The 16,871-nt window shown below is 45.8% G+C and overlaps 1 protein-coding gene across 1 annotated transcript in view; it reads left to right on the top strand.

The window, feature by feature from the left end:
• Window positions 1-16,871, top strand: part of acap2a (ArfGAP with coiled-coil, ankyrin repeat and PH domains 2a) — a 142,955-nt gene that overhangs the window by 106,385 nt on the left and 19,699 nt on the right. Inside the window, exons 18-19 of the mRNA XM_089130965.1 lie at window positions 14,468-14,661; window positions 14,805-14,906. Coding sequence (XP_088987091.1) covers window positions 14,468-14,661; window positions 14,805-14,906 — 296 coding nt within the window. The remainder of the gene's footprint in view (window positions 1-14,467; window positions 14,662-14,804; window positions 14,907-16,871) is intronic.

Below are 16,871 nucleotides of genomic sequence, written 5' to 3'. Positions count from 1 at the left end.
TTACGCTTCTGAAGTTTTCGTTTACACTCCCTGAGTTTGCGTTCGCTGTTCTGACACAAATCTCTCGTGGGGGCGGGGCTAGTAGCAGTGTATTCTCATTGGCTACTGAGCTTTTGATTGACAGCTTCTTGACCTGGAAGTGAAGACGTCAGAGTTGTGTTTACACGTGTGAATGTGAGCGTCTGTAAGCGCAGCTTTCTATTTAATTTTAGTAATATTAAGTTATGTTTGTTTTTTAATTTTATCTGTATTTACCTTCTGCTGCGATTACTTTGTCAACAGAAGCTTTTAGGTTCACAAGAGATCAGTCTATTCAGGTGTAATTGTACATCAAAGTAGGCCCACTGTATATGACTACTTAAAATATTTTGTCCAATGTTTTAGGAGAATATTTGTTTATTCTTGATGATTCTTTTGCATGTTAGGCTCTGAATAGGTTGTGCTATTACAAGAGAATAGCCTACTAGTATACGTGTGTGATATATTCAGCAGTCAAGAAAGTTTCACTTCAACCAGGTAATCAAGGTTGGCAACCATGGCCATCAAATTTCTCATTGTTATATGCATTTACACCATCAAATGATCATGTATGATCACTTAAATAAGAGGAATTTAAACTATATGAAAATTACAATCGTGGGTTGCTGTCAGATGATACAGACCTCAAAGGGCATTTCATTACATATTTCACACAAAGAATATTTTTGTTGGTATTTTTTTTAATCATGCTGATAATTTTATTTATTTCATTTTGTTAATATTATTTTCTAACATTTAAAATGGTAAATATATTTGAACAATCATCAACAGGTTCAATTATGACTTATAAAATCAGTTAAATGAATTTAAATAAAAAATCTAATAAATTTATTCATTCTTTATTGTCACTACAGCATATACACAAGTACCAAAGTGAAAGTCTTGGATGCAGTTATGACAGAAAAGACCAGAATCCACAAAACATTAACTGCATACTATACATGCTGCACAGTATTCTCATAATATAGATAATAAAATGTATAATCACAAAGATTTTTAATGAAATAATACATCTCTGTGAGTCCACATAACACAAGTGGATTGTACCCATGTATGGCAGTTGGTCGGAAATTATGTTTAATAGTTAAAACAGTTTACATTATTAGTATTTATTTTTTTTTATTCTATTGTTTCACTTCAGTATTGATTCATCCACTGAGGTCACATGGACATCACGGTCACTGTGTGTGGTTTTTAAAGCATCTTTAGGGCTTGCAGAGATGGATTACTTTCCTTAAAATCTTAATTCGTATTTATCTGTAGAAAGAAAGTAAAATGCATCTGGGACAGCATGAGGGTGAGTAAAATAAGTGAGAATTTTATTTTTGGATGAACTATTCCATTCATATGCTGTTGGTATGCTAATCCATGATCAGCAGAGACTAATAAGAATAAACTGCAACCTCTTGTGTACTGTGTTTGTTTTAATCTAGAGCTCCAAAGAAATTAAAATATTTGCTATTTTATAATATTAAAATAAAATACAACAGGTGTCTGAAGATAAGGATCCCAGTCGTTCAAAGGTGATATGTCTGAACAAAGTAACATTATTGTCTGATGGAGACAGCTGATCTCTGGTATTATCACTCCATCCTCTGTGTCAGCATCAGAATTTTGTTTGTGGAAAAGTTGCTCAAATCCCTGGAAAATGAGAAAGGAAATATATTATAATCTAACAATACAAACTGCTTTGAACTCCCACATGCAGTAACCATTTGCAGACTTAAAATAATTATTTCAAACAAATTATATAAATGTTTTAAGGGATTTTACAGTACCAAATGTTTACCTGACTCACACACCATTTATCATCTGTAATACTATTGTATAACCAGTAGATGGCTCTATAGCCCAATAAACATTTATCCATGGCTGTGTAGCGTCTACTCCCTATACTACTAGTTGCTGGATTTTTTCAGTCATAATTACTTGCATGTATATTAGGTTTTGAATTTGGATATATATATATATATATATATATATATATAAATTATTAAAGACTATTAAAAATTCAAAATTTTTCTCCAAAATGTTGGGGTTTTTTTAACATAATTATTACTAAAATATGGATACAGAAAAAGCATTTTGTTGCCTTTTGCAGAATAAATATTGCGCCCAGGGTTATAGTTCAAAACAAATGAGTGTTTACATATTATGAATGGAGACGTGGAAAATGGTCAAGTACTCTCTCTCTTCTTTTAAAAACTCTGCATCACAAATTAATCAGCAATTGGCTTTACATTGCCAAAGTTGAACCGGGCAGTGATTGACAGGGCTCTGGTCCAATGGCATTGGTCATTGTCTGATACAGTACATTTTGTTCTGTAGGCTACAGTACAGATACTGTACAGTACTCTAGCACAATGTTGTTTGGGGTGGCAGAGGGGAAATATGATCTAATTGAAGCAAATAAGATCTAATCGAAGACTGTAACCGTATGTAACGTTAGATAAACAAGACATGTAATGATTGGGCTAACAACTTACCAATTAAATCAAGACAACACTGCTGTATAATGTTATGGGCTCTCACTGAGCTCTAATATGCCTCTCCACCTGAAAAAGCAAGAACTGTATTATAATTAGTATTAGTTTAGTATTAATTAATAAAAAAAATAAAAAACAATCACAGACTTACCACGAGTAGCCTATGCTATCCAGTATTCTGATATCGACGATGACAAATTATATTATTTGTCTGTACTATTCCTTCTATAAGAAATCATATCAACAATATAGTGTAGCAGTAAATAAATAAAGAAATAAACTTAATATCACCTAAATGAAATAGAAAGCTACGCTTACAGACGCTCACATCCAAACGTGTAAACACAACACTCACTGACGTCTTCACTTCCAGGTCAAGAAGCTGTCAATCAAAAACTCAGTAGCCAATGAGAATACACTGCTACTAGCCCCGCCCCCACGAGAGATTTGTGTCAGAACAGCGAACGCAAACTCAGGGAGTGTAAACGAAAACGTCAGAAGCGTAAATGAAAACTCTGGAAGCGCATTTGTAAGTGTAGATCAGTAAACGAAATATGAGGAATAGTTAGCAAAACATGTAGTGTATTAAAAACAAAGTAAAAAAAATTGCTTGCGGTTCATTCTTTTTCAGTTTCAAAGATATTTTATTCAGTTTCAATTTATATTTTCATTCGTTTCTTGAAAAGTTACGTTCATTTTTATTGGCTCAAAATTAATTCGATAGTAACGCCCCTCTGAAACCACTCGATTACTGACCATGGCTGCAGTGCAGTGATACATGTCTGAGTAATCTTGATCATCTGGCGGCCCGTCGTCCACTCGCGGTGGGATACGCGGCTCTTTAACCAGAGTTGAAGGGGGCGCATGTGCAGAAGACCCAGCTGTAGCACAGCGGAGGCTGAAGCCATATAACCCAGCATCCTCTGAAAAGATTTCAGGGATGTGTGGGTACCCATCTGAAACGAGGCGGCTAGGCGCTGAACACGGCGCGCGCGCTGTGTGGATAAGCGAGCCGTCATAGTGACAGAGTTCAAATCTATTCCAAGGAATGAAATAGTTTGACTGGGCTGGAGAGAGCTCTTTGTCCAGTTGACAGAGAGTCCCAGCGCTTCCAGATGGTTGAGGAGAACTGCGCGGTGCGACAGAAGCTCCGTCTGGGAATCTGCTAGAATCAGCCAGTCGTCCAGATAATTCAGAATGCGCAGCCCCTGACTTCGCAGGGGAGCGAGCGCTGTATCAATGCACTTCGTGAACGTACGGGGTGCTAAGGATAGGCCGAACGGGAGAACGGCATATTGGTAAACTTGACCCTCTAAGGCGAAACGTAGGAATGGCCTGTGATGAGGGTTTATCTGGATCTGAAAATAGGCGTCTAGAGAGATGAACCAGTCCCCCTGGCGGACGTGCGCGAGGAGTTTCTTGACTGTGAGCATTTTGAACGGTCTCTTCATGAGCGCTTTGTTCAAAGCCCTGAGATCTAAGATCGGCCTGAGGCCGCCGTCTTTCTTGGGAACCAGAAAATAACGGCCGTAAAACCCCGACTCGGTCATAGATGGCGGGACTATAGCGCCCTTCTGCAGTAGCTTGGCTATTTCTAAGCGAAGCGTGTTCATAGCAGCCGGGCTGACAGTGGATTCGAGCCGCACGCGCGAGTGTGGCGGGCAGCGACGAAACTGTAATCGATAGCCGTTCTTTATTATGCTTAAAACCCACGGGGAGATGCCGGGGATGGCTTCCCACGCTTCGCAGCATGCGGCTAGCGGTTGAATGGCGATTTCGCCCTGATTGCTGCACATAGCGGGCTGGACACTGGGTGTGGGCGCGCTTATAATGTGGATGGCAACGGGACTTACACTCAGAGAGGAGTTTATGGGCCGTGTGACAGAGCGGGCAGAGGGGGGACAAGCGCACAGGCTCGTGGGCGTGCTTATGTTCTCTGCTACTGGAGCGGACAGTCCTCGCTCCGTGAGAATGGGCTCTGTGTGAGACCCGGGGCATATGGTGCTTGTGTGTATACGTGAGCACATGCTTGTGGGCACATTTTTTACACTTGAGGCTTTTATGCTCTTTTTGTGAACTCTCTGGGTAGCCGTGAAAACGGCTTTTAGTCGCTCGCAAGCGGGCAGGGAAACCGGCTTGATTGTGGCGGTAAACTCTACTGTAGTCGGCGGTGAGACGGGGACTAACAGTGGGCGAAGCTTTGACGGCGGTCTGGCCGCAGCGGGAGAGAGCCGCCTTTTTCTCAGCTGTGCTAGGCAGACTTCTGTTGATCGGGCTTCAGCGCGATCTTGGGTCGAGGCCCCCGGGGAGGAGGCTGTCTGCGGCGGCTGTCAGAGCGAGAGTGAGGGCGGCCGCCCTGTCTACGCTGGGGCTGCTGAGCTTGCTGAGGCGGGCGCTGCTGTGGGGTTCTGGCAGGTGGCTCATGAGAGCGGCCTGCCGAAGAGCTAGAGCGGTGGGGCAGGAACAAGTTCATTGCCTGAGTCGCTTTCTGTACCTCGGAGAAGCGGTCAACGATGCCTGTGACGGCAGATCCGAAGAGCCCGGTCGGAGAGATAGGCGCGTTGAGGAACACGGCGCGTTCTGAATCTCCCATGTCGGTAAGCGTGAGCCATAAGTGTCTCTCAGCGACACAGAGGGCGGCCATGCATCTCCCCAGGGCTTGTCCGGCGGCTTTAGTGGCGCGAAGGGAAAGGTCCGTAGCGCTTCTCAGATCCGAGAGGATGGGCGGGTTCCTACCGCTGTTCGCCATTTCGCACAAGATGTCGCTCTGGAGCACCTGGAGGACTGACATTGAATGCAGCGCTGAAGCGGCCTGTCCGGCGGCGGCATAGGCATGAAAGTTAGAGGTCGCTCTGCACGCTTTAGAAGGAAGCGTAGGGGAAGAACGCCATCTAGCAGAGGGCGGGCAAAGATGAGCGGCGACCGAGTCCTCGACGGGCGGCATGGCAGCATAACCCTTCTCGGCGGCTCCGTCCACTGAGCGCAGCGAAGCTGACACATCGGAGCGGTTACGAGCCGAGAGAGGGGCATTCCAGGACTTCGTGAGCTCATTGTGAAGCTCAGGCAGGAATGGTGCAGCCCGGCTGCAGGCAGGGGCCGGGCGCCGTTGCAGGAACTTCCCATCCATGCGGTTCGGTGGTTGCTCGGGTGGAGGAGACCACTCGAGACCCAGGCGGTTGACGGCCTGCGAAAGGAGGCGCGTTAGTTCCTCCTCGATGCCGGCGCGGGTTCCCGCAGACTCTCTCGTCGATGAGCCGATCGACGACCAATCCTCGCTGTCAGAAGCGTGCAGCGAACAGGAGTCTTTCTCATCCGCGGTGTCGTCGGAGGCGACAGAGCGGCCACTCGGCGACAACTGAATGTCCGGCTGGGGCGGAGAGGGAGAGCGGTCGGTGGGCGGCGGCGGCGGACCACATGGATCCGCAGGGGGCTCCGGCGGCCTCTGGGAGCGGCGTTTCTTCTTCCGCGGCGAAGTGAGAGGCGGCGCGGGAGCGGTTTTGACCGCCTGCAGTCGAGCCCGCAGGGAGAACAGAGGCAGGTCCTCGCAGTGGTCGCATCCTCTGTTGGCGAGGGCGAGCTCTGTGTGTTCCACTCCGAGACAGAGAACGCAGATGGGGTGGCGGTCTCCTTCCTCGAGTGGAGAGCGGCATGAGCCGCTTTTTTAAAAAGACGCTCGGCTCTTTTAGGGAATGGAATAAAAAGGATACGCGTCGGATGGCGCTAGCTTGCTGGGCGGCTGAAGGTGGCAGACGGCCGGCTTCCTCAGACTCCGGAGCTCGCTAGAAGGTGCCTTCTCGACGACGGCGGCTTCTTCCCAGGACAGCGGATGCGTGTAGCTCGCTGAATGAAAAAGAATCGACAAACTAGCCTGGGAGAGCTACCTTTATACACTGTAGCCACGCCCCTTTTGGCGGGCTGTGACGCAGTGAGCGAGCGCCGTCCGCTCATTGGCCGCGGACTCAGCGCCGCTCTCCCATAGGTTCGTGCATTCTCTCTGAGCGAACCAATGAGCCGCTAGCTAGCCCGCTCATGGTCTGCCTCAGAAGAGACTGCGTTGACAATGATTACAAAATTATGGAATAATTTTTTGGCTTCAACTTCTCAGCAAAGATGAATCTTTCCCGTAGCGTAAGCTAGCTTACGCAATACGAGAGAACCTCTCGTAAGAGAACTGGACCTGACGAACGCCATTTTTCTCGGGACAAGTGTCCCGAGATAACAGCAGAAAGGGAGATGGGAAATAATTAGCATAGCTGATGTTCATAATGATTTCCATTATACAGGAGTCGGTGTTAGAAAACCACTATCTCACAAACTCTCCGCATCCCAAACTCTCCGCAACCCAACCATACACGCCGACCCGTTTGACTAAGGCTGTCGAGCCCCACTGTCGCGGAAATGCGTTTCAGTGGCAATCTAGTTTTAAACTGTGTCAGCGAGTCAGAGCCTCGGACCGTATCGGGAAGGCTATTCCAGAGTTTTGGAGCTAAATGCAAGAACGCCGTCCCTCCTTTAGTGGACTTAGATATCCTAGGAATGACCAGAAGCCTTGAATTTAGTGATCTTAAGGAACGCGGTGGATTGTAGGGCGAAAGAAGGTCCGTTAAGTACATGGGAGCTAAACCATTTAGGGCGTTATAGGTCAGTAGTAGTACTTTGTAGTTTATACGGAACTTAATAGTTAACCAGTGTAGAGATGATAAAATCGGTGTTATATGATCATATTTTCTAGACCTTGTAAGAACTCTAGCAACTGCATTTTGTACTAACTGTAGCTTGTTTATTGAGGATGCAGGACAACCAGCTAATAAAGCATTACAGTAATCTAGTCTCGAGGTCATGAATGATGCATGAACTAATTTTTCTGCATCCGAAAAAGATAGCATGTTACGTGATAGCATGAGAGTTTTATTAGAGTATATTCAATTAAATGACAATGAAACCGTAAGTCCATCAGTATTATGGGAGGGAGCCAAATGTGTGCCAAATCTTACCCCCAAGACTACGCAGTCGTTTCCATCCAACTATGATAAATTGTTAAATGAAATCAGAACTGATTTAAATAGATGGGATGTACTACCGCTTTCTCTTTTGGGTAGAATTGAATGTACTGTATAAGAATGAATATTCTTCAAAGATTATTATTTTTATTTCAAACTCTCCCTGTTGTTATACCACAATCTACTTTCAAATTCCTAGATAAATTAACGTCAACATTTTTTTGGCAGAACAAAAGACCAAGAGTGTGCCTTAATTTTAATGTCCGCTAAGGAGAAGGGGGGCTTAAATTTACCAAATTTCAAATGCTACTATTGGGCTGCCCAAATAAAAGCTATGGTGGCATGGATCATTCATGATCCAGAGTCACAGTGTGTCTCTATGGAAGAGTATTCTGTGTCAGAAGTCTCTCTCTCTCTACTCCCATTTCTCAACCTGCAATCTCAGAAAATAATAAAAATTACAAATGTATGGGTCAAACATACTTTAAAGATTTGGAATAAGGTCCAAAAGCAGTTGAAGAGAAAGACTGCTTTATCTCAAGTTATAACTCTAAATAATGGAAATATTGAGTTCCTTACATCTTTATCAGACAACAGCAGCTTTCGGGGATGGGCAGAGAGGGGTCTCTTCGCAGTGGATAATGAAAAAACAAATGTCCTTGATGTACAAAAAATTGTTGATTGACATGTTGTCTCGGACACACCAACACCAGCTTCAGCGCCAGACACCTTCACTCCGCCCACTCGATCTGCTTCACCGGAATTCTAATCATCATCACCTGTCACCACCTCCCGCCTTCAATCATCATCCAATCTACCTCCACTATTTAAGTCACTCCAGTTCATTCAGTCAGTGTCTGATCTCGTCTATACACTAGACTAACGGACTCCCGCTTACCTGATTCCTTACCTACCTTATACTTACCTGCTCGAAGTCCTCATCCAGTACCATCAGCCTGCATTCCGGTCCAGATCCCATCTTCCTGCTCCCGTTCTCAGTCTGCCTTCAGTTCTGATCATCCTGCATCAAGATAAGAGACTCTGATTACAAACTGTTCATCCTGCTATGCAAATCTCTGATTACCGTTACTCACCTGATTTAACTGATTCATCTGTTTCAATAAACTCACTGAACTTACCCATCTGTGTCTTCTGGATTTGTGACAGAAGACCAGACCAACAGAATGCAAACACCGCCAACCACAACCGCTACTTCAACCCTACCATCAACATCAACTATACCACGGATCGTTTCATCCACACCCTCCACTTCCACCATGCCAGCTTCTTCGTCTGCCTCTGTCAGTCCCATGGCCCAGCCAGCACCCTTCTCAGGCGAGGAGGGGAAATGCAACGGATTTATGCTACAGTGCGAGCTGTACATGGAGATGAATCCACATCAATTTCCAAAGGAACGATCTCAGGTAGCGTTTATCATTTCTCTGCACCGTGGACGAGCCCTTCGCTGGGCACACGCTCTGTGGAAGAATAATGATCCGGTAGTCCAGACTTTTTCAGCCTCATCAGCTCATTTTCTAGAAGTCTTCTCTCAGTCAACCAATGCTATCTCCATACAAGATCAACTGTTCCGATTAAGACAGGGTAAATCTTCAGTTTCCACATATGCTCTACAATTTCGCACTCTAGCGGCCACCGTTGGATGGAACGAGTCGGCATTAATTACCATCTATCGACACGGGCTAAATCCTGAGATCCGTTTACAGCTAGCCATCTATGATGATGCCGTGGGTCTAGAAAATATCATCCAACGATCCATCCGTGTCGATCAACGCTGTAATGCCTGTCAGCTCGACTGTTCTGCACCTCCTCCTCGCCCAACATCAGGCCCTTCAGCACCAGAACTCATGGAGATAGGATCCAGTCAGTTATCCTCTGCTGAACGTCAACGACGGATTTCTAACCAGCTTTGCTTGTACTGTGGAGCTGCCGGTCATCAACTTCTAAACTGTCCAGTTCGTCCACCTCGCCCGGCGGTGAGTACAGTTCATCTTCCACTCCCCATTTCATCTATGAAGTATACTCCAGTAACTATCACTTACCGCAAACACTCTCTTCCAGTACAAGCGCTGATCGACTCCGGTTCAGCTGGAAATTTCATATCACTCTCCACACTTCAATGCCTCCACACTAGACAAAAATCCATTCCTCACCTCCTCCAGATTCGATCCATTTTAGGAAAACCTCTTGGTCATGGGAGAGTTGGACATCGTAGCCCTGAGGTTGTCATGCGAATCGGCTGTCTTCATCAAGAAGAAATCTCGTTCTTGGTGATGGAGGGTTCCACTGCTGAGATCATCCTGGGACGCCCATGGCTGGAAGTTCACTCACCCAGCATCCTGTGATCTACCGGGGAGATCCTGCAATGGGGTGAACACTGCTTCAGTCACTGTGTACAATCGGTACAGAAAACTTCTCCACCTTCATACACTCCGGACTCTGAAGTATCTATCTGAAGTATCTTCCACTTCGTTGGAGAACTCCACCGATCATCTTCAACCCGAAATCCCTCCTCCATACCGGGCATTCCAGGATGTCTTCAGTAAGCAACTGGAAACTACTTTACCACCTCACCAGCCATAGGACTGCGCGATCGACCTGCTGCCTGGGGCGGTTCTTCCGCACGGTAAGATCTATCCATTGTCCATCCCGGAATAGAAGGCCATGGAGGAGTACATCCAGGAGGCACTACAACAAGGCTTCATCTGCCCTTCTACGGCCCCTGCCGCTTCAAGCTTCTTCTTCGTAGGGAAAAAGGATGGAGGCTTGCACCCCTGTATTGATTACTGGACACTTAACCAGTCAATTGTGAAGTTTCGCTATCCACTTCCTCTGGTCCCTACCGCTCTGGAGCAACTTCAAGGTGCCCGTATCTTCTCCAAGCTTGACCTCCGAAGTGCCTACAATTTGATCAGAATCCGTAAAGGTGACGAGTGGAAAACTGCATTCATTACACCAGCAGGACACCATGAATATCTTGTCATGCCCTTCGGTTTGTCCATCTCACCAGCCGTCTTCCAAAGATTCATGAACTAAATATTCCGGGACTACCTGAATCAATTCGTCATCATCTACATTGATGATATCCTCATCTACTCAGCCAACCCATCAGAACACGTCCATCATGTCCAACTGGTCCTTCAGCGTCTGAGAGAACATCATCTTTACTTGAAGCTGGAGAAGTGCGAGTTCCATCAAACCACCATCCAGTTCCTGGGCTATGTCATCACCCCTCAAGGTATCGCCATGGACCAGAGGAAGGTGGACGCTGTCACCCACTGGCTACAACCCTCCACCGTAAAGAACTGCAATGATTTCTGGGTTTCGCCAACTTCTATCGCCGCTTCATCCAAGGATTCAGTCAGATCTGCGCTCCCATCACTTCACTCCTCAAACATGGGGCCAAGTCTCTGTCCTGGACCACGGATGCCATCAACGCGTTCGAAGAGCTGAAGAGGACCTTCAGTTCAGCTCCTACCCTCGTCCTTCCAGATCCAAACCTTCCCTTCCTCGTGGAAGTTGACGCTTCAACATCTGGTGTAGGAGCTGTCCTCTCACAGCGGCAGGGGAATCCATCTCGACTCCATCCATGTGCCTTCTTCTCCAAGAAACTGTCCCCGGCGGAGCAGAATTATGATATTGGCAACCGAGAAGTACTGGCCATCAAGCTTGCTTTGGAGGAATGGAGACACTGGCTGGAGGGAGCTCTACATCCCTTTGTGGTCATCACCGACCATCGTAATCTGGAATATCTCCGTAAAGCTCGTCGACTCAACCCTTGCCAAGCTCGATGGGCGCTCTTCTTCACTCGCTCCAATTTCACTGTTACCTACCGCCCAGGCTACAAAAATATCAAAGCGGATGCTCTTTCTCGCCAGACTCAACCGGACTCGAGTCCTTCTGTTCCTGAGACCATTCTCCCTCCAGCCATAGTAGTCAGTCCCATCCAGTGGAGTCTGGATGATCACATCGCCGAAGCCACCCTAACAGAACCTGCTCCGCCGGGAGGTCCTGAGGGACGGGTATATGTACCATCATGACTCCGTCTGTCCCTCATGGACTCAGTTCATACATCTCCGGGCTCTGGACACCCAGGCAGCCAACAAACCCTCTCGCTCTTACAACAACGCTAATGGTGGCCCAGTATGACCCAAGATGTCTCCCGATATGTCAAGAGCTGCTCAGTCTGTGCCATGTCCAAGGTACCTCACCGACTTCCAGAGGGGAAACTCGTGCCACTACCAGTACCTACACGACCCTGGTCCCATTTGGGAGTGGATTTCATCACCGATCTACCTGCTTCTGACTCTCACACTTGCATTCTCGTGGTGGTGGACCGTTTCTCAAAAGCCTGCAAACTCATTCCACTTCCCGGGTTACCCACTGCCTTTGAAACTGCTGAAACACTTTTCCAACAAGTGTTCCGTCATTTTGGCATCCCTGAGGATATCGTATCCGACCGTGGACCCCAGTTCATTTCACGTGCCTTCTTCAACCTCTTGGGAGTTTCGGTCAGTCTCACGTCAGGATACCATCCGCAGTCCAACGGCCAGACTGAGCGTAAGATCCAGGAAATCGGGAGATACCTGCGGTCATACTGTCATGACCACCAGGACTGCTGGAGTCGCTATCTGCCGTGGGCCGAGTATGCACAGAATTCGCTTCACCAATCCACCACCGGCCTCACCCCGTTCCAGTGCGTACTCTGTTTCCAACCTCCATTATTCCCCTGGTCCGGAGAACCTTCGAGCGTTCCAGCAGTCCATCACTGGTTGCAGACAAGCGAGAGGGTCTGGGATTCAGCTCATGTCCATCTTCAGCGGGCTGTCTGGAGACACAAGACCCAAGCCGATGCTCGACGTTCCTCCACGCCTCAATATCAGCCCGGGCAATTGGTATGGCTCTCAACTCAGGACATCCGTCTCCGGCAGCCCTGTCATAAGCTGAGTCCCAGATACATAGGTCCGTTCGCAATACAGAGGCAGATCAATGAAGTCACCTACCGGTTATCACTCCCTGCTCACTATCGTATCTCACCATCCTTCCATGTGTCTCTACTCAAGCCATACACTAATCCTCTCACTCCTTCCTCCCCAGGGTCTGGTGCTGAAGATGTGCCTCCTCCTCCTCCCGTGGACCCTGAGGACAATAACATCTATAGAGTCCACGAGATCCTCGACTCCCGACGACGGGGAGGCCGGCTGGAATACCTCGTCGACTGGGAGGGCTTTGGTACTGAGGAAAGGTGTTGGGTTCCTCGTGAGGACATCCTAGATCCTGCTCTCCTTCAGGATTTCCACTCTGCCCATCTGAATGGTCCAGCACCCAGAGGCCGTGGTCATCCCTGTCGTCGGTCCTTTCGGCCAACTGGAGCTGGCCGTGGAAGGGGGGGGGGGGGGGTACTGTCACGGACACACCAACACCAGCTTCAGCGCCAGACACCTTCACTCCGCCCACTCGATCTGCTCGGAATTCTAATCATCATGACCTGTCACCACCTCCTGCCTTCAATCATCATCCAATCTACCTCCACTATTTAAGTCACTCCAGTTCATTCAGTCAGTGTCTGGTCTCATCTATACACTAGACTAACGGACTCCCGCTTACCTGATTCCTTACCTACCTTATACTTACCTGCTCGAAGTCCTCATCCAGAACCATCAGCCTGCATTCCGGTCCAGATCCCATCTTCCTGCTCCCGTTCTCAGTCTGCCTTCAGTTCTGATCATCCTGCATCAAGATAAGAGACTCTGATTACAAACTGTTCACCCTGCTATGCAAATCTCTGATTACCGTTACTCACCTGATTTAACTGATTCATCTGTTTCAATAAACTCACTGAACTTACCCATCTGTGTCTTCCGGATTTGTGACACATGTCAGATAATACACAACACATAAAACAACAATGGAAATTGGAGCTGAATGTTTTCTTGGATGACAATGTTTGGGTTGACATTTTCTCTGGATGTCATAGGGGTGTGGGCAGTCAGGTTTGAGGGGAGTTTGATTGGAAGACAAAGATTAGATTTTTCAGGACTCCGTTAAAATCTTTCCTCACCAAGAGTACTATGAATGACAAATGTTGGAGAAACTGTGGTTTGGTTGGTGATCAAACTCACATCTTTTGGGGCTGTCCCATCATACATAACTTTTGGAACGACATTAAGGACATTTTGGAAAATCTATTAAAAGTGAACATCTCTCTTGACTCCCAAACATTTTTACTGAATATATTTCCAGACAATTTTTCTCAAGACTAAGCATTTCTTCTCCATCTCCTCTTAATGACGGCTAGGAAAATGATAACAATCTGTTGGTTAAAACCTGAGCTACCCACTGTTACTCAATTGATACAAAAGATAAGACAAGTTTATTTAATGGAGTGGTTGACAGCACAACTACAATTAAAAACCTCCGTTTTTGAAAGAAGATTTAGGTGTTTTTCCTTTTATTGACATTTTGAAATAGGACATAAGCTTTTGTCTTAAATTGTTTATGTTGTTGATTGTAAATAATATATGAAGCCTAGTCTCAGGACAATGTTCATGTTCTTTTTTTATTTATTTTATTTCTTTTATTTTTATTTCTTTTCTTTTGTGTGTATAATAAAGTAAAAAAAATGTTTATTGAAATATACAAATATTTAAGTAGTTTAACAGCATAAGATTATGTGTGATTCTCAGTGCTGCATTCCCCTGCATTCCCGTGCTGAGGAGTTCTTTTGACACAATTTGCTAATTTCTATTCTGATTGGTGGAGATTTATGTCCAGAATCATCTGTAATGAATTCACTGTTTAACATGATTATTTAAAAATACCAGCCACTTTATTAGGTAAATGGCCTCTACAGTCATCATATCTACATAAAGTGTAATAAATATTCTTAATACTTGTTTGCATTTCTGTCTGTAATAATCCAAGACAGGAGATTGAAGCCTTCATCCGTGCTAAGTATGTAGAAAAGAGGTTTGTCCTGAAACCTACACCCCAGGAGCAGAAGGAAAAGATCATGACGTTTAGAAAACTTGACAAACGTATAAAGGGAAACATGGATTTTCTTCCCCCGCGGCCTCCCCCTCCCACACCCAAACTCCGAACTGCCTCCTGTACCTCAGGTGAATGCTGGGAGACTGCAGATCAAAGACAGAATACTGGCTGGAATCAGTGGTATCTTTCAGCCAGGTGTTTTTTTTGTTTGTTTGTTTGTTTTTTTTGACTGAAAACTAATGCTTCTTTGTTTTCCCTCTACTGTGACCAGCTTCCATTAGTGGTCAGGAGGTACGACGTGATTCGCTGTTCTGCCCCGATGAGCTTGATTCTCTTTTTTCCTACTTTGATACATCCTCAAAGTTGCAAAGCTGTAAGTGCCATATTCCATGAATCAGTGCTCTCTGTCTCTTATGTCAATTATGAGTTGACTTTGTGGAGCCAGAATATAGGTACTAATAGTCCATGAGCCAGGGCCCAAAATTTGGTCCATCGGTATCATTGGGGGAACAAAGTCTCATAGTGATTTTTGGCAAGGTATACACCCCTAGTACTAGAAATATCACGATAGCAGTGCAAGGGTGGTAGCGAAATCACTTTTTTTCAGCTCATGAAGTTACTAACCCCTTTTAGGCACATGCTAGGGATATTGTCAATATTCTATAATGTTGTGCTTGGTATCGTTGGAATGAATGACTTCTTTAATGAATGACTTCTTTCCCAGAAATAACATTTTTTCACAACTTCCGCCTAAACTGTATGCTTTCTTTTATCCCTGTGGCATGAAAGAACACCAGGGACACAAAACTCAACAACTTTAGTACTCAAGGCACTCTGATGACTCAGAAAATGTATAATATACTGTAGTACGGTTCAAGGAGGGTGATGGAAGAAGACAAGGGGTCGGCGAATACTGGAGCTCGTGTGCTTTATTAAATACACAAATAATACTCTTTTCACGACGCCTCAGCGCACTTCACAATACTCAGTCACAACAGAAATAAACTCTTCCTCGCTGATTCACAGCTTCCTTCGACGTCGCACTCTTCCCACTCTTTACAGCTTTCTTTTATATTCCGATCAGGATCCACGGACAGCTCCAGCTCAGCACACAAGCTCCAGTCTCTCTCACTGAAGCGTCCAACTGGCCCGCTTAAATACTCTCCCAACGCCAATCACTGAAATCACAGACAGGTGTTTATCATTTGAACTTGACCCGCTTACTTCCCGCTCGACTCCTCCCCTGCTCTCCCGCTGCAGACAGCGCTGCACCACGCCCCCCATACCACATATACCCATACTATTTATTTGTGAGAGCAATTATTTATTAAATTAGACTTGTGCAGCCAGCTCAGGTCTTCAAAATAGAATAGAGGCAATAGAATGGACAAATAGAATACCCTATTAGTCCAGGGCCAAATGGCCTGTTTATTCATGTACAGTTGTAATAAAAAGTAATTGTTTCAATAGTGTTGTCAACATAACAGGAGCTCATGCACGAAATTTTGACAGTTTGACAAGGTTTTGTCAGTTTCGTGAAAACATTGTTGGATCAGTTAACTGGTTATAACAACACTACCAACTATGTAACTACTCATTTCGGTCTTTTGTCACGCCCTCTCGCCAGACATTGTATTTCTTACGTGGAATAACTATTTATAATATATTTAATATGCCGCAGTGCCCAAAATGTCTGTGGCGGTCTCATTATGGAACCGGCAGGAGAACCATCAGGAGGAGTATGGCGAACATGGTCCTGCTCGGGTGCCACCTGACAGCTCCGCCCTGGCCTTCGCCTCATCCTACTCCGGCCACGTTCTGCGGCCCAGGTCCGCCTTTGCTACCTCCTGGTTCCATTCCTCTTCTGCTCCACGGACCTGGCCCTCCATCCTGCCCCCAGATCCGCCTCCGCTCCACCTCCCACCTGGACAGTTTTGTTTTTTGAGCGTCTGGAATCCGCTTCTTAGGTGGGGGGCTATGTCACGATTCCTGTCTTGTGTTTTCCTTGTCTTGTGTGGACTTTAGTTATTTCCTATTTCTGTGCCATGTTTTGTAGTCCTTTGTAGTCTTTCTTGTTTTATAAGTTTCCCCAGGTGTTTCTGATTTACCACGCCCCCTTGTTCCCTCGTTTAGCTTGTTTGTCTGTGTATTTAAACCCCTGTGTTTCAGTTGTTGGGGGTCGGTCGATGTTTCACTGTAGCGTTGTTTTGAGTTCTTGTTTCTGAGTTGTGTTCTGAGTTCCTGTTTCGAAGTTTCTTTGTCTTCCGGACCGTGGATTTCCCTTTTTGTTTGTTTATTATTATTATTAAAACTATTTTCTGCATTTGGATTCCTCCTT

This window comes from Pimephales promelas, chromosome 5 (assembly GCF_988280905.1).
Source record: "Pimephales promelas chromosome 5, fPimPro1.hap1.1, whole genome shotgun sequence".
NCBI lineage: Eukaryota > Metazoa > Chordata > Actinopteri > Cypriniformes > Leuciscidae > Pimephales > Pimephales promelas.
This window is presented reverse-complemented; position numbering and strand designations above follow the sequence as displayed.